Raw genomic sequence first — 24,696 nt, 5'->3', positions numbered from 1 at the left:
GAACCCAGTGAGACATCCAACCCGAAACGACGATCCCCGGCTATCGCAGGATCCGTCTTTCAGGGCTGCTGAGCCAAGAATCTGGAACCTGTCTCTTTTCGCCTTTTTTGCCGTGGATACCGGACAAGCGGCGTGGCATGGAAGGCCGAGAGGCAAAAGGATCAAGCGCTGTCCGATAAGTTAAGCTTTCCAGCGGTGGTCCGGCTGTGTTTCCGACTCTCTGGCACAGGGCAAGATCCGGTGTAGGGCAGAATGACGAGAGCATGGTCGGAGATGTGACCACATGGGCCGGGTATTTGCCAAGGTAAGCTTGTAGGATTCGAAAATCCCTTCCGCCACACTCGCTGATCCCCACGGCGTAAGACGAGAGGAAATCCAGGAAACGCTTATCAGTCAGGCGGATAGGTTCAAGATCTACCCAATCGGGCAGTATTCTATGGGTTGACCAAACTTTGCCTCGGCGCACGGGACCTTCCTTTCCTTTCCTTGCCGCGAAAGACTATTAAACATCGCGCGACCTCGTCCTCTTCCCCCCCCTTCGTTGTCATCGCCAACCTCATCGATCCCATCCCCTTCATCTCTCTTCTCCCCTCCCCCCTACCCACCATGTCGCGCTACAACGACGACAACGAGAAGCACCTCGGAGGCGCATACAATGGATCCGACCCCGAAAAGGTCTACGGGAACGATGACCACTCGAACCAGATGGTAGGGTCCGCTGGGCACTATGAGCAGGAAGAGGAGGAGACACATCGTTCCTTGAAGCCAAGGCAGATTAGTATGATTGCTATCGGTGGTGCTATCGGTAAGTCGTCCCCACCCAAAAAAAATGCGACTATCGCGCTGATTGATAAGGTACCGGTTTGGTTATCGGTTCGGGAACGTCGCTGGCGCGGTCTGGACCTGCCTCTATCTTCATCGCCTACGCGGTGATGGGAGCTGTGTAAGCCGATCCTATACTGCCTAGCGAGTTCCGCTGACCCCGCAGCTGCTTCTCCGTCATGATGGCCCTCGGTGAAATGTCAACTAAATACCCCTCGAAGAAGGGTTTCGCAGGCCACGCGACCCGTTGCGTCGACCCCGCCTTCGGTTTCGCGACCGCCCTCGTCTACCTCTGCAAATACCTCATCATCTCGCCCAACCAGATCGTCGCCGGTGCACTCGTCATTCGGTTCTGGAACACCTCGATCAACTCGGGTGTATGGTGCGCCATCTTTATCGTCTTTGTCATCGCTGTCAATTGCTTGGGTATCAAGTGGTTTGGTGAGATCGAGTAAGTTTAAGCTCTCGTACTGGCGGATTTGGCTGACATTCAGATTCTGGCTCTCCGCAGTCAAGATCGTCACTCTTACCGGCCTGATCCTGCTCGGTCTCATCATCGACCTCGGAGGTGTTCCCGGCCAGCAGCGTCTCGGATTCGCCTACTGGATGGACGGCCGTGCCTTCAAGGCATACAAAGTCGCTGGTGACCTCGGCAAATTCCTTGCCTTTGTCAACGCCCTCGTCCTTGCCCTCTTTGCCTACATGGGCACCGAGCTTATCGGTGTCACTGTCGGTGAGGCCAAGAACCCGCGCAAGACCGTCCCGGCCGCCATCAAGAAGACCTTCTTCCGTATCCTCTTCTTCTACATCTTTGGTATCCTCATCATCGGAATGGTCGTCGACTCGAACGGTGCGCTCCTCGCGGCTGCCGTCGCCAGGGGTACCGCCGGTGGTGCCAGCGCCTCCCCGTTCGTCGTTGCCATCCAGGCCGCCGGTATCACGGTCCTCCCCCAGATCATCAACGCCTGCATCCTCCTCTTCACCATCTCGGCCGCCAACTCGGACCAGTACATTGCTACCCGTACCCTCTACGGAATGGCCAAGGACGGAAACGCACCGCGCATCTTCACCAAGTGCTCCCGCCGCGGAGTCCCCATCTACGCTTTTGCCTTCACCGGCTGCTTCATGGGCTTGGCCTTCCTCTGTGTGTCTACCGACGCCTACACCATCTTCTCCTACTTTGTATCCACCACCACCATCTTTGGTTCCCTCACCTGGATCTCCATCCTCGCCTCCCACGTCGGTTTCATGCGCGGCATGAAGGCCCAGGGTATCTCGCGTGACACTCTCCCGTACAAGGCTGTAAGTTTTTGTCTGTTCTACGCTTGCGACTATCGCTAATATCCCAGCCCTTCCAGCCGTACGCGACCTACCTCGCCCTCGGCCTCACCTGCCTCATCTCCTTCTTCAAGGGTTTCGACGCCTTCATGCCCTTCGACTACAAGGTCTTCATCACCCACTACATCGGTATCCCCGTCTACATTATCGGTTACGCCACCTACAAGATTGCTCGCAAGACATCTTACATCCCCGTCGGCGAGATCGACTTCTCCACCGGCTCGCGCGAGTTTGCCGATGTGCACGATGACGAAGAGGAGGACTACCAGTACAAGTCCATGTCGTTTGGCCAGAAGGTGCTCTACAAGATCAAGAACTGGTAGACGGTGTCTTGACGTGTTTGGGGCGTATTAGGGAAGTAGGGAGTAGGGTGGTTAGATCAAAGAGTCAATCAAACTATAATTACAAGGTAGATCTTGGGTTGTGGTTCGTTGGCGATAAGCGCAGTCTGTAGGGTTTCGTTTGTAGTCTCATGCAGGATTGACAGACCTAGCTGTGTACACGTAACAGTAGCACGCCGGCACGGGGTACGGGGTACGGAAGACCAGCTACTCTACGCAAAGCTGCTGCAGTAAGATGCTGCCCAGCCAAGAGATGACGCAGAATTGATCCCGTTCGCACCACCGCTGTCGCGTCTTCCTCCACCCAACCTCAACTTCAACTCATTCCTCAACTTTAGCTACTACACCTATCGCCCCGACAATGTCACAACAGAACAACGCAGCAGAAGGCTCCAAGCCCGCCGCTAGTACCGCTCAGGCCGGTCCAGCAACGACCGGAGCGAAGGCAGACGAGGCAGGAGCAAAGAAGTTGCCTCAGCTCGGGGCATTGGAGGATGACGATGAGTTTGAGGTGAGCCTTGACATTTCTTCTCTGCCTGCCAGCCCTAGGATACTAGGGCCGCAGGATCAGGGAGAATAGACGACCGCATCCGAACGAGAGCTGATGGAACTCAGGACTTCCCAGCTACCGGTACATACCCTCTCTCCGTTTCTCCCACTCTGTCTTCTGCTCAGCGGACCCTTGCTCCGATGCCGAGACTGAGGAGGAGCAGCACCAGCGGAAAGGGCTGCATATCAAGTGCATATCAAGGCAGGAGCTGATAGTACTAGCGGAAGCATCAGGCAATATCCTCGACAAGCTTCAGAAGAGCGACAAGAACATGGGCGATCAGCTGTGGGAAGATAATTGGGATGACGACGATGTCGAGGATGATTTTACTAAGCAATTAAGGTGAGTTCATGTGCCGCTTAGCGGGGTGCAGAATGAGGGACTGGTTTGGGAAACATAGGCGGCTGGGGGGAGGAACGAAGGGTAAGAGGGGGGAGGCTGGAGAAGCAGGGATAGAGAGGCGAAATATAATCGGCGGATGGAGAAGGAAGGATATGGGATCTCCGACTGGGTCTGCCCATGAAGGCGGAGTCGTATTGCTTTGTAGCCTTGGAATCCACCACAACGACCTCCTCATTACTGCACAGCCGGGCCAAGGTCGCGCCGGTGAAAGGTGAATCTCAAGCTGATCTCGCAGAACTGCTATTGCTGAGCGAAACGGAGCACCCGATGAGGCGATGAAGGAGTAGACGCGGATCGACATGGAGCGCAGCCGGTAGTGGCAGGGGCGTACAGTGTCATGCGAAACGAGACGAGACTGCAAGATAGAACACCAGTCTCGGGATGTACGAGTTATGATAGACCGCATGTACGCATATAAAGATTACATCCCTCCGATCTGGGTATCTGATCTATGACACTATCGTACACATGTGATGTACCGCCCAAAGCTTTACGCGTGATATTACCTGCGGGGTAGGCCCGACGCACCACGATATGCGCCCAGTCCAGCCCGCCGCCAACGACTATGGCTGTTTCGGCTCCCCCGCTTCTGCTGCCGCTATCGTCTCTGGTCCACCCTCCACCCGTTCCTGTACCTCCGCGTCCCCCTTGGTCTCCGCCGCTGCTGGAGCCGCCTTCTTCATGACCCCCGGCCCCTTTTCTCTTCTCTCCAACTTCCGCATTCTGATCCTATACCTCTCCATATCCCTCTCCACCTCCGCCTCGTCCCGCTTATCCCTCCTCTCCTGCTCCACCATCTCCTCCGCCTCATCCGCAGCATCCTGCGCCTCCATCTCCCCACTCGCAAGTTTCTGCGCCATCATCTCCTTGACGCCCTTCCCTCTCCCCGGCCCCGGATGAGCAGGATCTTCCGGCGTGAGGCGGATAACGGGATTCTTCTCCATGCGCTCAAAGAGCACAAAGAGGCGTTCGGCCTCGCGCAGCTTTTCGTCCGGCGTCATCGGGACGTCAGCGGACGAGGGGAGGGGCTCCGAGAGGCCCGAGATGGGGTGTCGCTGGGACGGTTCGGAGAGGGGCGTGGAGGGAGTAGGACTTGGGTTGGACGACGAGGAGGAAGAATCGGGGATGTCTTGGATCTTGCCGGAGGGAGGCGCGGTGATGCCTTTCTGGAATAGGAAGCCAGCGGCGTTGCCGTAGCCAATCTCGGCGGTAAGGGTTGTAGCTGCAGTATCAGCTCATTCCCTAGCGCATCGTGAAGGGTCGGCAAGCGTACCGTCACTCTCGCATACGGACCACAGAAACTCTCCAGCCGAGTTGCGCGTCGCAAAGTGTGTCGAAGAGTGCATGAGTCGAAGAATATACCCTAGCATTCCGCGCCGCTTCTCCAGTGGACCAGCAGCGACAGAGCGATCCCTATTTGATCAGCTGGATGATCGCGAACAAGCTCTCTTAAGCGATCGAGACAACTTACAATTCCTGGGGAAGTAGCTGCTCCTTGAAGACCTTCCTGAACTCGGGGCTACCCGCTGCCGCTGCCGCCAGAAGCAGCAAAACTGGCGGCAAGACCTCATCCACCATGATCTTCTCATCAATCTCGTCTGGAACCTCCGGGTACGGGATGTACGCGTCAAACCACCCTTCCAGCGCCTTGAGCACTTTGAGGGGGAACGCCGATGTGTCCATAATCGTCGCTGGCGCTTTGGCTTGCCGTGTATTATCAGCGGGGCTAGGAGGCCCTGACGTGGACCGCCCGGATAAGGTCCGGACGCGTCCATGGGACTGCGAGGTTGGAGGGCCGAGCCCACTGCCGCTCAGTCCGAGTCCGGTGTCTTCGGCGTTGAGGCTGGAGTTGGACCGAGAGGCCATGAGTGAGTTGCGCTTGTTGGAGCCCGAAGACGAGAGATTCGAGATTTTGTTGATGAGGCTTCGTACCGAGCTGGTTGAGCTCGCGGGAGAAGGGGGTTCGGGAATAGCATGCCATGTGGGTAGAAGGCGGGGAAGGAACGGGATGCTGAATAGCGCGTGGAGGGTCGTCGAGAGGGGAGGGGCGAGGGTGGGAGTCGGAATCGAGTGGAAGAGGTTGAGAATAGGCGCGAGGAGACTGATAGATAAGCTCAAGGCGAGATGTAGATGGAGAGAAAGGGGATTTACGGGTCCAGCTTTTCGCTCCATTCCTCGCTGCCTGATCCTGATGGCTTTGCTTTGTAGTACTGCAGGACGTTCATGACCACCTTGAGAAGCTCCCCGATGGCCATCTGGTTCGCGTCGGTCGGTGCAAGACGTGTTAGGTGCTACTGTATCAGCTGCAAGATCCCTTAAGCACTCGATCCTACTCACATATGACAAAGACTCGACAATCCCGCCTGTATCTACCATAGGCCCCACCGCGTCCGGCCTATCCACCGTCCCCAGGAAAGCCAGTCTCGCCAGCAGAAACACCCTATCTGGGCCATCCAGCACATTCGTATCTCCCTCCAGCAACACCCCTTGGCTATCCTTGCCCGCTAGCGCTAACGACATCGCCTTGACCCCTCCGGCCTTGGCGAACGCGTTCCGCCCAGATGGGTGTAGAACCAGCAGATTCGCCATGATTCGTAGCGACTCGATAGCGGGCGGACTGGCAGGAGAAGGCGAAGGATGTGAGAACGGGGAAGCAGGAGGAGGGAAGGGAAGGGAAGTATGGTGGATGATCGTGGAGAGGTGAGCGGGGGTGAGGAGGGTTGTCGATCCGACAGGGTTCCGGCCGAGGTACCGGATACAAGTAAGCGCGAGGACGTAGACTGCGATGTCAGCTCGCAGATTGACAGTCGAAGAGAGAGATAGACTGACCATCCTCGGGCCACTGGGGCCAGGCGGCGTCTTCCCGATCTTCGAGATCATATAGGATCGCATTCAGATATAATGTCCTCTCGTCTGGATGTATTTGCGTCGGTAGAGCTATAGGACATCAGCGTTTCTCTCCCTTCACAAAACGATGACTCGAGTCAATACTGTCAACAAGAGGTGTGAGCAGTACATGCTCGAAGTAGGAGCAGAGGGAAAGAAAGAAACATACCATCGATAACGACCTGTAATTCCTTCCTCACGCGCTCTACATCCCCCACTCGGTCCTCTATTCCTGTGTACCGCTCTGCACTAAGCAGCTCCAGGCTGACCATCCGCCCGAATCCTCCAGTAGCTGCCGACATGGCTGATGCGCGTCTGACCAGTGTTGCCCCGGCGGCAAGATTGCCCGGGACGTGGTCACAGAATGGGCTCGGCGCGTCGTTGAAAATTGCACGACTATCAGGCGTCAAGCGTGAAGGACGGTGTTGGCTATGACAAGCGTCGAAGCGAAGATGAAGTTTGGATGAGACACCGTCGATCCTACATGCCTCTAGTCTTCTCTTCGGGGATGTTATGGCCCAAGAGACAATTAGAGACGTCCAGGCACAAGTAAGCTCAACACGCGGGTCAAAAGATGAAACGTGGGGGGAGTTGGTGGCGTTTCAGGATGGGGTTAATGAGTGTGGCAGTTTGGCAGTGGCATCATGGCGGTGTATGGCGGTGCTGATGATGTCGACAGGGCAGCACCGCCGGAGCATGCTTGTAGTCTGCTTGTAGCAGCTCAGTACATTCTGGAAGCATCCATGAGCCACATGGCGGCTATCTTTACAACGATATGATCCTTTGTCGGGGGAAGGCCGGAAGCGCGAACTCCTGCCAGGGCAGGCCATCGTCCATCAGCTCAGTCCTCACATTCCTCATTCTACATCGCACACAGACACCGCCGTCCTCATATTCGTCTAATCTGACATCATCCTTACATTGAGAGAGATGTCAACTCAGGTGATCAGTGTCAATACTCCATCGCGGACAAAGCTTTCACCGACCGAGCTGTTCGTCATGAGCCAAACCCCAGAGGACCGCAGCTCGGGGGATCCCGCTAGCGTTGACGGAAGCCCGACGGATACCGCAAACCTCACCATCACATGCGCCGGGGTCCGCCCTGGGATGGCGGTGAGATTCTTGTCCTCCTTGTCTGAGAGGGACCATCCGCCCAGCAAATCCAAGGTGTCAATCACTCGAACCTGGACGTGGACTCCGGCCGCCTCACCCACCGTCCACCTGCCCATCGAATGCAAAGACCGAGACTACCAGATCAAGACTGGCCCAGTCAGGCCGCCTGTGTTCATCTTCAATCGAAGGGAAATTTGGACGGAATCTCCGGTCCTGCAGAACTACAACGCCATATCGCTCTCATCACTTCAGCAATACCTTCCGGTCAGCGTCGATGTAGCAGCAGGGACAGTCACTTTCTCGTTCACGTGCGATGCGTCCATCTCGCTCACGCCCGAAGCCATCTCGAGCACGAGAACGCCCACTGAGGTCCCAAATTCACCCCTTGCCTCGATAGTCGAATCATCCTCAGACTTCCCGGTTGGATCTGGAGAGAAGGTGCGAAAGCGCGTGATCAAGGGGAAGACAACCAGGCCGACGGAGAAGCGTTTGTCCCCAAACGAGATGAAACTCCTCTGCCTGACCGCAACCTTCGGTGCTGAAGGGGAGGATCTCGACGCTGGCGCCGGGACCAACTCAACTCATATTGCTACACTCACGCTTCACTGTCTGGGCCGGGGTGTAGGAGCGGTGGAGTACTTCTCTTCTCTGAAGCAGGATGAGTTGAGTGGTGTAATGGAACCCAAACAGACATTACGCCAGTGGGAGCTAAAGCCAACAGCGAATCATCCCGGCGGTCTCGCCCATACCTTCCTGTGGAAAGACAGCCTGTACGAGGTACAGCGGCTTGTGGATGACTCTATACGCATCCATTTCAAACGAAAGCCTGAATGGTCCACCAGTCCACTGGACCCATTCCAGTCGGTCTCCCTCAAATCGATCCAACGCAGCCATCGCGTGACCAGGAACGACGATGCAAAGACGGTGACGTTCACGTTCGCTTGTGACCTCGAAACCCGACAGACGAGAGGGACTCAGTATCAGATCGACTATCCTCACGTCCTGGACGGCTCAGCTTACGAGTCGGACAGCATCATGGACGAGGGATCGCCGGACAAATTTGGAGACTCAACAGACATGGCCAGGGCCAACTCAGCTGACATGACCACGGAAGACTTGGCCTCGCTGGAAGCTTTCCTGCAGTCCGACGAAGGCACTTATAGTGCAGAGGGGAGGATTCAGGGGGAGACCGACATGGACGAATTCGATGTGACTGATCTTGTCGAGGGATTCGACCTCGATGACATGGATCTTGACTTGGAAATCGGCGCCGTGCCTCCCGACCAGGGTGGAAGGTTGGGAGATTTCTTTCCGGCTTACGGATTTGACTGGAGTACGGTGGAATAGATGGGTCGCAGGGCGGCGGTGGATTGTTCGACGGAAGCGCTCAGCATCGTACATATGGACATAATAGTATGCAGGGCATGCATTCCTCAGCGAAGGCTTCAGAATTGCAAACATATCCAGCAGTATGGCGTTCGAAATTCTAGGTCGCTCATCAGTTCTGGAACCGTCCACGAGCCACTCGTCAGCTATCCTTAGAGGGATATCCTTTGCGGGCGGAAGCTTGGCCTCTCGCTGGAGGATGCCCCTGAGCCTTATCTTTACAAGCTGAACCCTTTTCTGCTAGTCATATTACTATTCACAGCAGGATAACTCAACTTACCCACCTACATCAACATCCCACAGAGTCACAGGCAAAGATGCCACCTCGAGCTCGAATACCCTGCAGTTACAGATACACTCCGCCGCGGACAGTGCTTGCACCGGGCGAGCTGGTCATCATGAGTCAAACTCCTAGCGATACCGCTGAAGCCAGTAGTACTATTAACAAGGAAAGTCCATCGCACACCGCAGTGCTCATCATCACGTGCACAGGTCGCAGCTCCAAAATGGGGGTGAAAACACTTTCCTCCCTCGCCGACAAGCCGTTAGCCAGATGCAAACAGCCAATCACTCGATACTGGGCATGGTACCCAGCCGACTCACCGGATCTACTGGTCCCCCTCCCCACCGAGTGTGAAGACGACGACTACCAGATCCAGACAGATCCGGTCAAGCCGCCTGTCTTTATATTCACCCGAAGTGCAAGTTGGGCCCACTCGGATGTACTGAAAGGCTACGACTCGGTGTCGCTCTCTTCCCTCCAGCAGATTCTTGCAGTTGCCGCCGATCTCGAGGCACGTACGATTACCTTCACCTTCGCCTGCGATGTGTCAAGCAACAAGACGCCGGAATCTTCGGTACCCAGCTCACTTTTCACCTGGATGCCGATGGAGTCTATCGAAGCTGACCCATCCTCGGCACGGGCCGGTCCTCATGGTGGACAGAACACTCCAGTGACCAGCTTCACATTCATACGTGAGGATGGTGAAGGGGAAATTCCAGTGACCGGGTTCACCTTTGTATGTGAGAATCATTCCGCAGCTATGGCAAGTGCGAGGAGAACCTTATCAATGAGTACGTCTTCGACGGATTCCGCTAGAGGCACCACTCTTGAGAGCGGACAAGAATGTGACAGGCTCCACGACATCACAGATGATATCCTGCAAGATCCTGAAATCGAAGAGATGGAAGACAACGTGACAGGTGCGAGTGGACCCTTACTGTAGATTATGCGGTGGTGACTCGTGAGGAAAGCGTTATCGATGTAGGGGACGGTGGGGACTGAGTTAGGTCTGTAGCTTTCATGTAATGGTTCGGCCGATCACATCAAGTCAAGGGTGGGGGGCGGACCATACCACAGTACAGGGCTGATCATCAATGTGACAAGGACAGGGCAGTTCTGTAGCCTGTGTCGCAGCTCAGTACACTCTGGAAAGTTCCATGAGCCACATCCAAGCGATCCTTACAATTACATGCCTTGTCGAGTAAGGCGCCATTTCCGACAACAGCGCCTCAGCGATACAAGCTCTGCTCTTGCCTTACAAAGCACTGTCCATCAGAGTTGCAGAACAAGTATTCTCATCTCTCGGCGCCGCTTCCTCTTCAACTGGCTTATAGGCTGTGAAATCAGGCCTTGGCGCGGTGTCTAAGCTGATGCAGCAGCACATTATACATCGCTTTTGGCGTGCAGGCGGACAGGCCATAAGCATCGTACATATGCACAGTCTGTAGCAGCAGGGTGGCAAATCCGCCACACCACCCAGCACATACCGCCACGTTGATCTGATCCCGCTCCATGTCCAGCCAAACGCCGCGAAACTCCGATCCCGTGCGCATTTTCGCATTTCGCCGGCGATGGTCGAGTGTGGCGATTTTGGACTTTCCGCGAGCTGCTGCACCAAGTCGAGCGATCTTGCAGTCCTTCCCTTATCCTTCAAGTAATAGTCCTTACTAGCTGTATAGATCGTTGCCCAGCATGGTGAGTTGACGACAGACAGCGGTACATCGGCGTACAAGCATGAAGGAGCGACAATCGGATCCGAGCGGAGGTGGAGCTGGGATAGGAAGAGAAGGGATCGGGAGATGGCAGAGGGATAGGGGGGCGGCATGCTGTTGGGAGATCTATGCGGGAGGGTTGTTGGGCGCACGCCAAGGAGATAGGGCAGACACGAGATGCTCGCTGGCACTGTTGCAGCAACTCGTGGAGCAATTGCTGACTCCGCAGGACCCCCAAGGCGCCGTCACCCTCCGCACCTCCAAATTCATCACCAACCGCCTGCTCAACCGCAAGCAATTCGTCCTCACCGTCCTCCACCCCTCGCGCTCCAACGTCTCGCGCACCGAACTCGCCACCAAGCTCGCCGCGCTGTACAAGACGGATGCTAAGCGCGTCGTCGTGTTTGGTCTCCAGACCAAGTTTGGTGGTGGTTTGAGCCAGGGTTTCGGGATGGTCTACGATGACGAGGAGAGCCAGAAGAAGTTTGAGCCCAAGTACAGGCTGGTCAGGGTGAGTCACGGCGCATTTGATTCAGCTATATGGGGCATCGGGTTGGGTATATGGGCTAGGAGGGGATGTATGGAGGGATAGTCGTGGTGGTGAGGAGGAAATGGCGCAGGGGGATTAGTCCGATATCGGATGAGCTGTTCAGCGGGGACGGCGTACACTCCCAACCTTTTCCTGTTGAAATGTCATGCTGCCGAATTTTCGCTGACAGTTCAGTCCGGCCTCGCCGACAAGGTGGTCAAGCCATCCCGCAAGCTGCGCAAGGAGCGTAAGAACCGGTCGAAGAAGGTGAGTTTATACCACTTGAAGAACATAGTTGGAGATGGAGCTGACGTCCCAGGTTCGGGGAGTAGCCAAGACGAAGGCCGGAGACGCCGCCAAGAAGAAGTAGAGAGGGAGCTAGGCATCTTTTCGATACTTCGGGACTGGTTGGGGTTTTCGTTACGCATTCGTTGTGTGAATGTATCCGCCTTGCATCGATCAGCACGGATGGACTTAGGGGTCGAGGGGATGTGGCTGGACGTCGGAGAACCGGAGCGGGGCGGCAGTGGGGACGGGAATACTGTGTGGGCGATGTGGCGGTGACACAGGACAGGCTCAGTGGTCATGAGCTAGGGGATACCGGTGTGGCAGGCCAGGACGAGCTAATCCTTGATTGCGGAGACTGGCAATATTGACATCATTAACTCTAGCTAGACACAATCAAGACTCGGCATTAGATCGTTTCACCTTCGCTACCCTTCGTCCAGCGCACGCCTCAGCCCTCCATCAATACTACCGACCAGCACTCTCCTCCGCCGCACGCAGCGCCACCATCTTCCCGCGGCAGCTCGCCTAATAATACCTCGGCTGGCCGTACCCATACATCCCACCGCGCGCAGGTCCACCAGGGAACGTCGGATTACCCATCTGGTCGATCGGCTGGTTACCTAGCGCTACGCCGCTGTTCGGGCCATACGAGTACGGGTGCATCCCCTGTCGCCATCAGCATCGGTTCGGATAAGTGCCTCTCATCGCTCGCTCGCTCGCTCGCTCGACGAAAAGTTGAGGGACAGGGTTGCCCGAGCGAAAGGATTGGGGCAAGGCAAGGAGGAAAGGAATAGCTTACTGGAATAGCCTGAGCTTCGCCCATCTGCCCGTGCATCCCCTGCGGCAACATCGCCGGGCTCATCATCATCGGATTCATGTTCATCCCGGGTGGCATACCCATCCCCTGCATCCCCTGCATACCTTGCATACCTTGCATGCCCGGCATGCCCGGCATCCCTTGCATGTTGGACATGCCCATCATGGGGTTCCCGCCCATCTGGCCGTACGATTCTGCGGGTGAGCCGGTTTCTGACTGGAGAGATGCGACGAGGGACGGACGAGAATAAGGAAGAAGGTGGAGGGCGAAGCTGAAGACTTACGACCATACCCACTCCTCCGCCGGCGGCGAGTCTCAGACTCCCCATCGCTCTCATCATCCCCACCGTACCCTCCTCCATTATTCCATCGACCACCGTTTCGGCCGCTCATGCTCCCATGGTGTCCATGCTGGCCCTGGATATCATAGTGCTGCTTGGTCAGCTCGCGTGCCCCCCAGATCAACAGCGACAATCTGCCAGCTGACATACCCTGTCAAAGAGGTACTTGGCGGTAGCGGCAGCATACTGCGCAGCATCCTCGATACTGGCGCGAGATGACCGGGGCTGGGCTGCATCCCAGAGTCGGAACACTGATGGTCAGCTGTGCCTTTTGACGTGGCTGGCTGTTTCGGCCGCCGGACAGAAGCGGGACCTGACATCCTCGTCACCCGCCGATGAGGAATGAGGTGGGATTACTCACGCTCGGCCACAGCGAGAGCGACGAGCCTTTCCCTGTTCTCGCTACTCGGGTAGCTATGGTACAGGGAATGATGGTCCCTATCCCATGATCTGATGTATCAGCTCATACCCCTTTTGGCTGACAGGTCGCCAATGAGATGATTCTACAGGAATGCCTGATACGCTGCCGCCCCGCCAAGCGTCTTGCTACCGCTATCTTCACCTTCGTTGAGGTGGTACACCCGCCGATGGGCGTTCCGGGCGGCTTCTTCCGAGAGGTGGCGGTTCGAGAAGAAGCTGGAGAGGGTGGAGACCTGTAAGTCAGCTGGGCTCGGATATGGGGCGGCTGGGTGGGACGCTGGACGGTATGAGGGGAAGAGTGAAGGATGTAGAGGGATCGCAGGGGCGAATTGGGGACAGGGGATGACAGAATAGCAGAACATACGATGTTATCGAAGAAGCCGCGCTCGAGGCGCTCGCCCGTATACGCCCTGGTCGCCTATGGATCATCAGCATCTACGCCGTCGACTCGATCTCCAGCTGTAAGTAAGGCCTACCAGATCCCAAGGGCTCCAAGCAGCTTCAGGCTTGTACCCCAGCTGAGGCAAGGTATACCCGTAGTCCTGTCGGTCAGCCAACATGCCGATCGCGACGTGGTAGGTTGACTCACCAAGTTCCGCCAAGCGTTCCCACCCATCATCCCTCCCATCGCGCCCATCGCGCCCATACCTCCCGGCATAGCCATCCCGCCCATATGCTGTCCCCCCATCCCGCCCATCCCCATGCCCATCTGACCAGGCATCATCCCCATTCCGCCCATCCCCATCTGCTGGCCAGGCATCATTCCACCCATCCCACCCATTCCCATCTGCCCCATCCCACCCTGCATCATCGGGTTAATCCCCATCTGACCCATACCTCCCATACCCATCCCGTTCATCCCATTCATACCCATCCCGTTCATCCCCATCCCGCCCATCATACCCTGCTGCGGCTGCTGATAGTACCCTCCGCCTTGCATACTGCCCGCACTGATGTTTTGGAAGTATGCGATTTCTCGTTGGCGCTCCTGTGCTTCGCGGAGCTTGTCGAGGGCCGTCTGTAGGGTATGGCGCTTGGACTGTTGGAGGTAGAAGAGAAAAGGGAGGGGGTTGTATTGCGCGGAAGTTATGTTGGGCTAGATATCGAAGGTTGGGTGTCAATCTACGCTGTCTGTTTCGGGTCGGGTGGCGCGTTCGAGGGAGGGAGATTCGTCGACTCCCTCTTCAGTCTTTATGCGGTGCAAGAGGGGATTGAGGAGAGATGGAGGTCAAAAGAGACCTTGACGAGGGATGAGACACGGACAAGAAGCGGGGCTCTTTTTGTCGCCACCTGATCTGGATACACACAGTTTGTGTGGATGGAGTGTCCCTAGCGGAGCAGCCCTGGATGTGGCGGTCGTCGGGCATTTGAGCGTACATCACTGGTAGACACAGGATGAGCAGTGAGGCGCGTCATACGCACCTGGACCTGGTGATCCTTTGAGTGTCCACGACAAGCCACACCTCGATCGGAGCCCGCAGCGCCTCAGCGCTCAGGCGGGCCCGTCATCATTCCGCCACTTTCGCCACCATCTGGCATCCACGTTTCAGCTTGTTTCACTGGACGGAACGGGAAGTGGAAGAAGCCAGGCCTGCCGACGCTCGGTTTGGAGGCACCTCTTATGGCTCGAGTGAGCGGCACGCTTGGAGTCGGTGCGTACTGGGTTCAGTAGGAGCGGTCAATTATAGGTCGATATCTCTACACACCTCAGCTCTGGCCTCTGGCCTTTGCGACGTACGCGTCGTGCAAGTCCGTCTCAGTAATTGTAGCTCACTTGGGTACGGCTCATCTTGCAGGTGTTGAGCAAGCCAGTCTATACTGACTGGCATGTGGATGCCGTAGATACTCAAAGATATCGTACGAAGGATGAGGGAAAACCCACATTCCTCAATTCTGTGGAACAAAGTCCCAAGCTACAAAGCTTTGAAAATCTACCATATCGTCATATGGCTCCTATGAGCTCCTGCCGACTGCCCCTTACTCTGATTCCTACTGATTCCCTCAGCTGAGCGTGTTCATTTCTCGCAGAAGACCCTGCTCACCCGACTGCGAAGAGCGGAGAGGAGACTGGCATGACGAGCTAGTGATAGCTGACTGACGAGAGTCGTCTACCAGTAGTCATCCTCATGCATTTGCGCTAACTTACTCAATATCGGCTTCGATGTAAATGAGGCAAAAGGTTCCAGATACGAGGAAGCTCGTATTCACCGACATGCCGAACCCAATACTCAACATCCTCGCCCTTGGCCTTATCGTCCCCCGGCCCGATCCCCTCCCATTTGTCAAAGTCCAGCATCCTCCAATGAGCCGCTAATGACCTCATCGCATTTTTTCTCTGCGCCGTCGTCATCGTCCTGGCCAGGGGGTCGGCCTTGTCTGTGAAGTCTGAGGGGCTAAATGGCCTAGAAGCGATGATCACCCTCAAACACTGGAACCCCGGTATCCGAACCATCATGTGGTACACGGCGAGTAATGACAAGCCGTATGGTGATGCAAGTCAGCACTGACCGGAAAAGTACACTCTGCCGACATGGTTCAAGCGCTCACCCCGATACTCCGGCTGGACGTAGATCTCTTGGATGAACATCACATCTCCTAGTGACCCATCAGCCAAGATCCCTGCAAAGCAAAGTGAGGAGGAGAATTACCGTAGGTCGTTTCGTGGCTCTCGTCCTTGATGCTTCCCTCCTCGTTCAGGAGAGTGCGCGCCATGAGCCGTACCTGATCTGTAGAAGGTCCGACAAGGGAATCGCACATGGTGCTGATAATCTTCAGCACTGACTTTCTGACAATACCGGAGGGCGCAGCGAGCTCAGAGAGACTTGACTGGACTTACTCAAAGCCAGAGCCCCACTTGAGGATCCAGCCCTTGATATACCCTATTTCGGGACCATTCTCACGACCGTCGAGTACGTCCTCATCGTCACCATCATCGTCAAAATGCTCATCATCCCCATCTCGCTTGAATCGAATTTTAACGTCGAAAGGGAAGCTTCCGTTCGCGGCAGGCTATCACTCGATCAGAACCAGCATCTCAGACATGCCACCAAGGCATAGACTTACATTCTTGACTGCAGCCTTGCCCATATATCCATTCCCCATTCCATTGCTGTCCAGATAAAGGTCGCCTTCAGGGAAGGACCCCGGTCTTTTGACTCTGTAGCTCATGCCGAGCAGTTATATTTTATCGAGTAGCGGTCGATCCGGTGTCGATGTAACTTGTCTGAACGGTTACTGATGAGTAGTGACGAGTATAAGACGTCGACGAGTGAAGAGACAGAACATGAGAGCCTTCGCTGTTCGACGCGTCTCGAGTCATGCCGTCATCGCCAGCCAAAACCTTATCTTATCCAGGCGCCCAGGCGCGTCCGCGTCTTGAGCCACAACTCCTGATCTTTCGTCTATACTTTGATCTTGATTCGCTCTTCTCACACTATCACCTCCTATCAGCATGCCCGCAACACGCTCATCCAGCCGAATCTCTGCAGCTAGCGCGGAAGCCTCCGCAGCGCCTATTAACAGGCCGACCCCGAATAACGCGCTCGTTCCTGAGGGAGATCTCACAGCCTCGGGCAACGGAAACGAGGCAGATGAAGACGAGGAGGATGAAGACGATGAAGGGAGGAAGAACAGGGATGTGGGAAGAGTCAGACCCGAGCCATATAAGGTCAAGAACCGACTTCCATTCCCGGGTGGAGATCTGTTCTTCGACATTGGGGGCCTGGGCAGCGGTTCGATGGGCGGGACTTCCCCTTGTCCTGAGGTTAGCCACTCAGTACTCATAGCTTCAGATCCCCGCTGACTCGACAGGGAGGTGAAGGGTACCCGGTAGCCAGACTGCCGTGCAAAATCTACCTTCGGGATCCCAAAACGGGGTCGAAAACGAAGATTGGCCGAATCAACGCGCGGTTGATCCAGAAGTATCCGGACCGCGGTACGGATTTCCAGTGGGTACAATGCCTAAGCTTGATGCAAACCAGCCAGTAGGGAGGTGGTAGCTGACCGAGTAGCATAATGTGCGATGATTTGTCTGCCGAGTTGGAAGCGATGAGCACCGCTCTCTTCGATCACGAGACGGAGGACTTGAAAGGGGATTTTTGGGATTGGCTGGGTGAGTATAGATTTGTCCCAACAGTCTGCGTTCTTCCCTATAGCGGAGCTGATCTCCCTCCAGGCGACATCATGTACATCGAGGAGATCTTCGTGAAAGAGCGGTACCGGGGTGAGCCTACTCATACAGCAGCAAGGCATACGCTGACCGTTCTCAGGATACGGTATCGGCCTACTAGCGGTCGACTACCTCATTTCCCAGATCCCCAGCTTTGCGCAGCTGGTGGTCATCCTTGCGCCTTGTCCCTTCAATCCGAGCGGCTTCGGACAAGACCAATTCGAAGATTCGCTCGCTCGTGACCGGTCCACCGCGCTGCAGGGTCTCGAGCCCTCGCTTTGCATTACCAGCGGATCGGCTTCCAGAGGATGACCCCGCCGAGCCACCGAGGACTCGAGCTCTGGGGTTTGTGGACGGGTAACGTCCTGCCGGATATTCAGGACGTTGTACCGAATCTCTTTTAGTGACCGTACCTGTATCATTGACAAGTAGAGGTTAGACCGGATGAACAAACATGGCAGTCTGCGACAGCACTCCTTATACGTTCGAGTGCTTGAAGCGCTTACATCCACTCGACCTATCGAGGAATCGAGATGTCAAATGGCACGTTCCGCTGCGGTCCAGAACTGCCAGCGGTATGTCATCTCCTTGCCGTATCGATGCTTTCTATGCTGCATGCTATATACATGCCTGTCTACCTCTATGCCTAGTGTCCGTGGGGCTATAGATGGAGGGACGTCATCGACTGCCTGAGCGGACTCGGGGCTATCGCACCCCTCATCGACAGTCTAGCTGAAGAAGCCACGGACGCGCGTTTTGCCTTGGCGGGTGGCGGGGCGGTGATGAAGATGGAAGGCAGGGGTACGGAGGACATGATGGCTGATTGTCGGCGGCTGGGGAGGGCGGTAGGGGAGGAGGATGTGGGAGAGCGAGTTCGGGGCGGTGTGGTATGAGACGAAGTGAGAGAGGGCGCGGAGGTGGACGTGCTGGAATGTGAAGCCGTAGTGGCGTGCGACGATCGTGCGACGCCGGATGCTGCCCCTACGATACTTTCCGATGGATGGGGAAGGGGAGGAGGTAAGGCAGGTCCCGAAGCTTGGCTGTACACTGAAGCCGTGGAGAAGGCGGTCTGGCGGTCCGAGGTTCCACCACCCTGCGGAGCCGGCCGGGCGAGCGGACGGGAAAAGTTCGGCCGGCCATCCCAGGGGATCTCTACAGCACTAGCTGGCTGTCCGCCTGTCCCGCGAGATGATGAATCGAGAGCCGCCGAGTTGGCTAGGTGAAGAGGGAGCTCGAGCGACCGCGAAGAGCTGGGTGGGGAGGCAGCTTGTGGGAGGTGAGGTGTCGAGATGCTCGCCGCCGAGTCAAAGATGGGGTATGGGTGATAGTGTTGACTAGAACCCGATGTTGGGCCGCTTGGGCGAGGAGGGAGCATATATGCCGTGGGCGGTGTAGTAGGATATGCGGATGGAGGGGAGTATGGGGTCCGCGGAGTACGCATAGCCGGGCTGTAGGCAGGCCGAGGGGCTTGTGGTTGTGGGTATGCGTATACCGGTGATATTGCGCTCCATGATCCCGAGGTGCCCGTGCTGGTGCTAGGCGTGCTGAGGGTGTACTGATCCGGCGCGTGTCCAAACGACGAGGTGGTAGGTGCGGTCGACACCGCGTGAGCGGCCTTGGAGGGTGATCGGCCGTGTCCAAGACCCGGTATTGGGCTAACAGGTGTCCGAGGTGTCCGAGGGGTCATAGGGGACTTTGGAAGCTTGGTGATCTTCCTCGGACCAGCCGCCAGGCCCGGGCTGTCTTGTCCCTTTCCGCGTCCCACCGCCCGTTCCCGCCTTGCCTCCCTATCCTTCTCCAGCGCCGAGAGGAGGAAATTTGCCCGCCTGTGCTCCTCTCTCCATCCTGCACCGGCCGTCCGTCCTGCGTCTTGCCGCTCCTTTTCGACCTTCTCAGCGTCGAGAGTCAGAGTGGATCCGAGGTAGAAGGCGGGACCTCCTTCACCCGACGCGGACTCGGCGTCCGACTGGCGGGATGAGAAGCAGGGGAACTTGCGCCGGAGGGGACCGCGCCAGAGGAGATAGATGCAGATGAGGAAGATGGAGCCGAGGATGGCAGATATAATGGGGTAGAAGTATTCTGAGGTAATTAGCGAGGTTCAGATCAAGCGTGATGGTCCTGGATTCGGGTAGACTAAGGTGCTCACTGGAGTGCTGGAGGAACCAGTCTGCATCCGCCGCTGCCCGGCCCCTCAAATCTCTGCCGCCCGCCTGTGACAGTGCGCCGAGAATGGGCATAGCGGATCCCGGTATCGATCAATGCTGGGGCACCTGCTATGACGTAGGCCTCGGAGGCAGCAGGAGCTGAATGACTGTATTGTGCTTGCAGTAAATGAGTGTGAGGATCTCAATCAGCTAGAAGTCCGAAAGAAGTGTCTCTGTATCGCATCTCGGGAGAGGACAAAGGATTCCATCAGGATGAAACGGTCCTTTCCGGAAGGCGCGGCAAGAGGGGCAAAGGATCGGTCCTTCCATCTTCCACCTTCCACCCACCGTCAGCGAGCCCACGGTCCGTTGAAGGCCGGGGATCCAGGTCAGCAATGCGTGAGCGACTCCCCTGGTCAGACCGCCAACGACCCATCCCTCTGTATCTCCCCGCGCCCCGCGAGCTCAGCTCCAGTCGCATGCATCCCGCAATACAGCGACAATCTCCTCGAGGCCCTTCCGATCTGCCTCGTCGAACGTCCCTAACGATGTCGAGTCGAGATCGAGAACGCCAATGACTCGGTCTTCGTCCCCTGGAAGGGGTATTCTGAGGGGAACGACGATTTCGGATTTGGTTTCCCCGTCGCAAGCTATCGGATCAGCCTCGGTATAGAAGGGGGAACGGTCATGATCGTCTCGGAGATTCCGATGACTGGCACCCCTCGTACCAGAGTGCTAGTCTGTGCCGCTACGCCGGCAAGGACGACAAGAGGAGAGCTCACCTATATGTCCAGGATACGCCTCGACGTCGTCAACTACTACAGTCCGCCCCGTCAAGAAGGCGTCTGCGCATACTCCTCGTCCAGCTCGTGGTGTGATGGATATACATGCCGGCCGGCCGACGTATGGCCCGACCAGGAGTGGAGCGGTAGTCTGCGTAGGCGCGGGTGGTGGGGGATGGAGGTAGAAGCCTGGTGAACGTTAGCCTGAATGCTTCAAATCATTCCCCTTCGGGCTCCGACGTCGCGGTACCGCTAGATCAGTCAGGCAGACGCGTACGAAGGGCAAGACTTACCGACCCAGTTGACCTTAGGTGTGTCTACCGTGGTGTACCCATAGAGAGGGGAAGAGAGGAAGGAGTGGGATAGCAGGGAAGCTACCTGGGCGAGATTGGATACCTATAGCTCGTTAGCTACTTTGTACCCACAACAGTCTAGAGACGAGGAACATCAGCCTACCCAGTAGCGGCTCCCATTAAGTAGAGCTGTTATCTGTTCAGTGACATGGTGGTAGAACTGCTCCTTTCTGTCCGGGATCAGCTGCAGCTCACCTACGATCAATCAGCTCGACAGCGGACGCACGTCTTGATATCTTCCGGTACGTATGCACTATCGGCGTGGGGCATATCGCTGCCTCCCTATGCCTCAGCGCTGGTACTACCTCCTGAGCTTTGTTTATGAGGTAGCGATAATTTCGGACCGCTTCACGAAGCAAGCACGCCGAGGCCGAGCAGCTGCAGCTGAAACTTCCAACGGAACGAGTGGCTCGGTCGATTACGTGATATCCTCAAGCTGGTCTAGCGAGCAGATAACACCGAAACTCCGATGATGCCGGCAGTGTGGCAGATCCTTGCACCAGCCAAACTCGCCCTGCCCCCCGCGCTCAAGCAAAATCTTCCTCTTCCTCCTTTCTTCCTTATGAGCCCGGTCCCCCGATCCACTCTTCGTGAGTGGCTACGGGGACATCTCGACAGATCGGAAGCGTCCCCTCTACCCGTCCCCCCCTCAGCGAGGGGATCAGAGAACTCGATTGACGTACATTTCCCGTCGACGGGAATCCTCGGATTGGTACCTTACGGCTACCCCCTCGATAGACGCCTCTCTCCCCTTTCTTCCCCCTTCTGCCTGCTGCTCGCAGTGGATAGTCGTCTCCTTCGCTCCCCGCTGGGTCGATGTGTCGGGGGCGACGAATGGTTGGGGTTGAGGAAGGGGGAGATGGCGGCGCTCCTGTTATTTCATATCCTTGCCTAAAGCCTCTGGGCGTTGAGGTTTTGGGAGAAACCAACGGGATGACATCCCTCATAGTACATAGTCATTTATAGACTAGCTTGATGAATCCCTTTGGTCTTGATCTCCAAAGTCTACAAGCAAGCTCATCTCTGACTTCTCGCGAAGAGGCGCGCTCGAAGTGCAAATCTGAAACACGCAAATTTGTCGCGCACGGACCAGGATTTTGCAGAGAGCGATCAGCGTCGATATATCCGCAGTAGAATCGACTGTACTATATACTCATGGTCCATAAAGGGCTCGCAGCGACAGCGAAGATACCTGGGGAAGAGAGCGAAAGCAGCTGGGATCAATCTCCCGCTAAAAGATGGTGTTCGCACTCCCCGCCAAGCCGGCCTTCCTAGGTCCACCTCCGGCAACAACCACTCTCCAGCTCCTGCCCCCTCCCTCGGCTATCTCAAGCTCCAGCTCCGACCATGGAGGGCCCAGCTCCGCCTCCCTCATATCCTATCCTCCTCTCTCCGCCGCTCGTCCAGAAGTCGACACGACCAAATGCGCCCTCTGCGCCTTGCCGCCCAAATACACCTGCCCCCGGTGTTCCCGCCGGACCTGCTCCTTGCCCTGCTCGACGGGCCATAAGGCCAAATACAGCTGCGACGGTATACGTCAAGCGGAGGGATACGTCTCGCTGCGAGAATATGGGCAAGGGGACTGGGCAGAGGATTATCGATATCTTGAAGAAGGGCGGAGGAGGGTTGAAGGGTGGGGGCAGGGGGTGAGGGAGGAGGAGATGGTGACGGATCCGAGGGGCGGGGATGCGGAAGGCTCGAGAGGGAGAGGAGGGGCCAGAGGCGGACGAGGAGGGCGGGGAGGAGGGACGAGGGGTCCCAAGGGGAAGAAGAGCAAGTCGCAGATCTTGCAGATGGAGTTGAGGAGCAAGGGGGTCTGGGCAGAGTTCATGCCGGATGGTATGGCCAGAAGGAGGCAGAATCAGTCTGCATGCAATAAACAGTGAGCTGTCTAGCTACCATGTCGTGCGACCCGGGAATTGTAGCTGATGTATGAGAGCCGGAACCGTCAACCTCACCGTCCAATTGTCCATCCCCCAACCCCTCCTCCCGCCAGACAAACCGGACTCGACCGAGGCAGACTTTCCAAAGCGACTTGGTACCGAAGTCATAGATCACAACACTCCGAAGCTCTTCACCCATACTCGAGTCCTCTTTGCCCATCCCACTCAGCCACTCCCGAACCTCCACAGCCTCCTTCCTCCCCTCATGCTCACAGCAAGCGATATCGTCTTCCTCCTCCCATTCTTCCCATCGCCCGCGAGGCCCGCTCCTCCCGTAGAGGACACCGCATCCCGAGCGGCGCGTCTCTTCTTCCCGCCTCTGGACCCGGAACTACCATTCGCCGACGTCTTCCGCGGGACAGCATGGGTCGAGTTCCCTACTGTGCACATCATGTCCAAGGTCGACTGGGAGCGTGGGCTCAAGAAGGGGGAGGTGGGAGTCGTTCCGCTTGCTCAAGCGAAGAAGAGGGGCGCGGATGATGCTGGAATAGACGCGGTTACGCCGCGTCAGTGGGGAGGAGAGAGGGATTCGGGGTGGGGCATCAAGGGAAAGAAGGTGCAAGTAGTCCCGGTGGCGAAAAAGCAGAAGGTGGAGCTGAAGCGACCGGACGCTACTGCTGCGCTTGGCGCTTTGGGGGACTACGCAAGTGACGATGAGGATGAAGCTGGCGTGGGGGAGGAGGGACAGCTTCAGGAGGATGATGCGGATGACTCTAACGATGCGGAAGAAGGGGAAGACGGGGAGCTGGACGGAGACGAGGAGGATGATGATGATGCGGTGTATGATCTGCAGCCGGGCCATGCGGGGTCGCTGTTGGCGGGCGTGCCTAGGGATTTATTGATTGCTATGAGTCACGCTATAGAGGCGGATATGGCTTAAGGTTGTATAATGCTACATATATCTACTAGTCTACTTTTCGTCTATGTATACAACCGGATCAGACATTCTCTAGATACCTATGATGTCTAGACGCCTGTGAGATCATGTACGCTCCCTATCGGACACCTCCCCCTCCTCTGCGCTCACCCGCCTCGCCTCCGCCTGATCTCTCTGCCACCCCTCCCTCCTTGCCTTGGCCCTCTTTACCCTCCTCACCATCCCCTCCGAATACATCCTATCCTTGCGCTTGTTCTCCCCCTCCCACCCCTCATCCACAATCCTCAACATCTCCCTCATTCCCACAATCCACCCGCTGCCCACCCAATACCCCTCCTTCCCCCCTCTCCGCTCCTCCAGTCCGAGGTCCCTCCACATCGCCACCTCGGCCGACATATCCCTCGCGTACTGCGCCCATTCGAGCCGCTTGGCCTGGCGCCGCTCCCGCGCGCGAAGGCGGCGGTGGATCATCATGCTGAGTCCGAGGGGCTGGGGGCGGAGGCGCGGGAGAGGGGGGTTGAAGATAGATGGACGGAGGAAACCGCCTGTGAGGTGTGGAGGGCGGGAGAGGGCCGCCTGCCGGGCAGAGGCGGCATGGGAGAGTCGTGCGAGTCGGCGGGTGTGGCTGAGATGGTGTGCAAAATCAGTGGACAGGATGGAGGGGTATGAGGGGGAGGTAGGGGTGGTGTTGTGGAGTAAGGTGAGGAGGGCAGATTGCGAAGAGAGGAAGGTCTGGGTCTGGGAGGGACTGGTCCAGCCTCTTCGGCGGTGCCAGTCCCGGATGACTCTCAGCCTCGTGCCGACCAGACCTCTGCCTTCTGTTGCGGGGGCCATATCGGCTGATGCACCGGCTGCGAGTGCTGCCTGAGGCGCAAATTGATCGCCGCTTGATGGAGGGACGGGAAACCGATACGTCGCCCTCAGAAGGTCCCGATACAGTCTCCTTGTGGGCACAGTATGTGCGGGATCCCGAAAGAAGGGCAGACAAGGTGTCCGAGCAGGTCGAGGCCGGAGAGAAGGCGCAAGGACGATAGGGATTGAGGCGAATTTATGGGGGACGAAGGAGCTGACTGCGGCTCTCGCAGCCTGACGGGACATTGAGTAGCTCAGCGCTCGTGTACGGGCTGATGGGCTGTGCTAATTTGTGTATGGGTCCATACGGGTAATGCCACTGATCGCTGCGCAGCGACAAGGTTGCGACC

The 24,696-nt window shown here is 56.9% G+C and overlaps 11 protein-coding genes across 11 annotated transcripts; 6 read left to right on the top strand and 5 right to left on the bottom strand.

The window, feature by feature from the left end:
* Positions 1–606: 606 nt before the first annotated feature.
* Positions 607–2,483, top strand: MKK02DRAFT_34318 (putative amino acid transporter; the record flags this gene model as incomplete). The annotated part of the gene is made up of 6 exons (XM_053088907.1): positions 607–708; positions 736–805; positions 856–943; positions 989–1,273; positions 1,317–2,124; positions 2,172–2,483. The coding sequence occupies 6 exons, from the start codon at positions 607–609 to the stop codon at positions 2,481–2,483; spliced, it is 1,665 nt and encodes a 554-aa protein (XP_052944584.1).
* Positions 2,484–2,862: 379 nt separating this feature from the next.
* On the top strand, positions 2,863–3,740 carry MKK02DRAFT_37681 (DSS1/SEM1 family-domain-containing protein; the record flags this gene model as incomplete). The annotated part of the gene is made up of 4 exons (XM_053089742.1): positions 2,863–3,012; positions 3,117–3,132; positions 3,273–3,393; positions 3,689–3,740. 4 exons carry the CDS (start codon positions 2,863–2,865, stop codon positions 3,738–3,740), a joined length of 339 nt encoding a protein of 112 aa, XP_052944583.1.
* A 276-nt stretch (positions 3,741–4,016) lies between these two features.
* MKK02DRAFT_27947 (guanine nucleotide exchange factor synembryn-domain-containing protein) lies at positions 4,017–6,641 on the bottom strand (the record flags this gene model as incomplete). The annotated part of the gene is made up of 7 exons (XM_053087443.1): positions 4,017–4,675; positions 4,727–4,866; positions 4,925–5,554; positions 5,605–5,744; positions 5,791–6,233; positions 6,283–6,390; positions 6,509–6,641. The coding sequence occupies 7 exons, from the start codon at positions 6,639–6,641 to the stop codon at positions 4,017–4,019; spliced, it is 2,253 nt and encodes a 750-aa protein (XP_052944582.1).
* Positions 6,642–7,269: 628 nt separating this feature from the next.
* MKK02DRAFT_27946 (uncharacterized protein) lies at positions 7,270–10,064 on the top strand (the record flags this gene model as incomplete). The annotated part of the gene is made up of 3 exons (XM_053087442.1): positions 7,270–8,790; positions 8,867–8,979; positions 9,101–10,064. 3 exons carry the CDS (start codon positions 7,270–7,272, stop codon positions 10,062–10,064), a joined length of 2,598 nt encoding a protein of 865 aa, XP_052944581.1.
* A 749-nt stretch (positions 10,065–10,813) lies between these two features.
* Positions 10,814–11,732, top strand: MKK02DRAFT_34316 (putative structural constituent of ribosome; the record flags this gene model as incomplete). The annotated part of the gene is made up of 4 exons (XM_053088906.1): positions 10,814–10,816; positions 11,063–11,344; positions 11,558–11,629; positions 11,682–11,732. 4 exons carry the CDS (start codon positions 10,814–10,816, stop codon positions 11,730–11,732), a joined length of 408 nt encoding a protein of 135 aa, XP_052944580.1.
* Positions 11,733–12,890: 1,158 nt separating this feature from the next.
* MKK02DRAFT_27944 (uncharacterized protein) lies at positions 12,891–14,606 on the bottom strand (the record flags this gene model as incomplete). Its single annotated transcript, XM_053087441.1, has 8 exons — positions 12,891–12,898; positions 12,954–13,058; positions 13,169–13,257; positions 13,315–13,460; positions 13,592–13,645; positions 13,704–13,769; positions 13,817–14,323; positions 14,535–14,606. The coding sequence occupies 8 exons, from the start codon at positions 14,604–14,606 to the stop codon at positions 12,891–12,893; spliced, it is 1,047 nt and encodes a 348-aa protein (XP_052944579.1).
* Positions 14,607–16,678: 2,072 nt separating this feature from the next.
* MKK02DRAFT_37676 (uncharacterized protein) lies at positions 16,679–17,707 on the top strand (the record flags this gene model as incomplete). The annotated part of the gene is made up of 5 exons (XM_053089741.1): positions 16,679–16,990; positions 17,038–17,174; positions 17,238–17,338; positions 17,402–17,449; positions 17,496–17,707. 5 exons carry the CDS (start codon positions 16,679–16,681, stop codon positions 17,705–17,707), a joined length of 810 nt encoding a protein of 269 aa, XP_052944578.1.
* A 349-nt stretch (positions 17,708–18,056) lies between these two features.
* Positions 18,057–19,632, bottom strand: MKK02DRAFT_37675 (uncharacterized protein; the record flags this gene model as incomplete). Its single annotated transcript, XM_053089740.1, has 2 exons — positions 18,057–19,474; positions 19,542–19,632. 2 exons carry the CDS (start codon positions 19,630–19,632, stop codon positions 18,057–18,059), a joined length of 1,509 nt encoding a protein of 502 aa, XP_052944577.1.
* Positions 19,633–20,004: 372 nt separating this feature from the next.
* On the bottom strand, positions 20,005–20,944 carry MKK02DRAFT_16260 (GAF domain-like protein; the record flags this gene model as incomplete). The annotated part of the gene is made up of 5 exons (XM_053085600.1): positions 20,005–20,189; positions 20,322–20,510; positions 20,615–20,717; positions 20,778–20,844; positions 20,901–20,944. The coding sequence occupies 5 exons, from the start codon at positions 20,942–20,944 to the stop codon at positions 20,005–20,007; spliced, it is 588 nt and encodes a 195-aa protein (XP_052944576.1).
* A 968-nt stretch (positions 20,945–21,912) lies between these two features.
* Positions 21,913–23,497, top strand: MKK02DRAFT_27942 (uncharacterized protein; the record flags this gene model as incomplete). Its single annotated transcript, XM_053087440.1, has 2 exons — positions 21,913–22,556; positions 22,612–23,497. 2 exons carry the CDS (start codon positions 21,913–21,915, stop codon positions 23,495–23,497), a joined length of 1,530 nt encoding a protein of 509 aa, XP_052944575.1.
* Positions 23,498–23,599: 102 nt separating this feature from the next.
* Positions 23,600–24,592, bottom strand: MKK02DRAFT_37672 (uncharacterized protein; the record flags this gene model as incomplete). The annotated part of the gene is made up of 1 exon (XM_053089739.1): positions 23,600–24,592. One exon carries the CDS (start codon positions 24,590–24,592, stop codon positions 23,600–23,602), a length of 993 nt encoding a protein of 330 aa, XP_052944574.1.
* Positions 24,593–24,696: the final 104 nt, after the last annotated feature.

Source organism: Dioszegia hungarica, assembly GCF_025882075.1.
Source record: "Dioszegia hungarica strain PDD-24b-2 chromosome Unknown MKK02contig_11, whole genome shotgun sequence".
Lineage (NCBI taxonomy): Eukaryota > Fungi > Basidiomycota > Tremellomycetes > Tremellales > Bulleribasidiaceae > Dioszegia > Dioszegia hungarica.
This window is presented reverse-complemented; position numbering and strand designations above follow the sequence as displayed.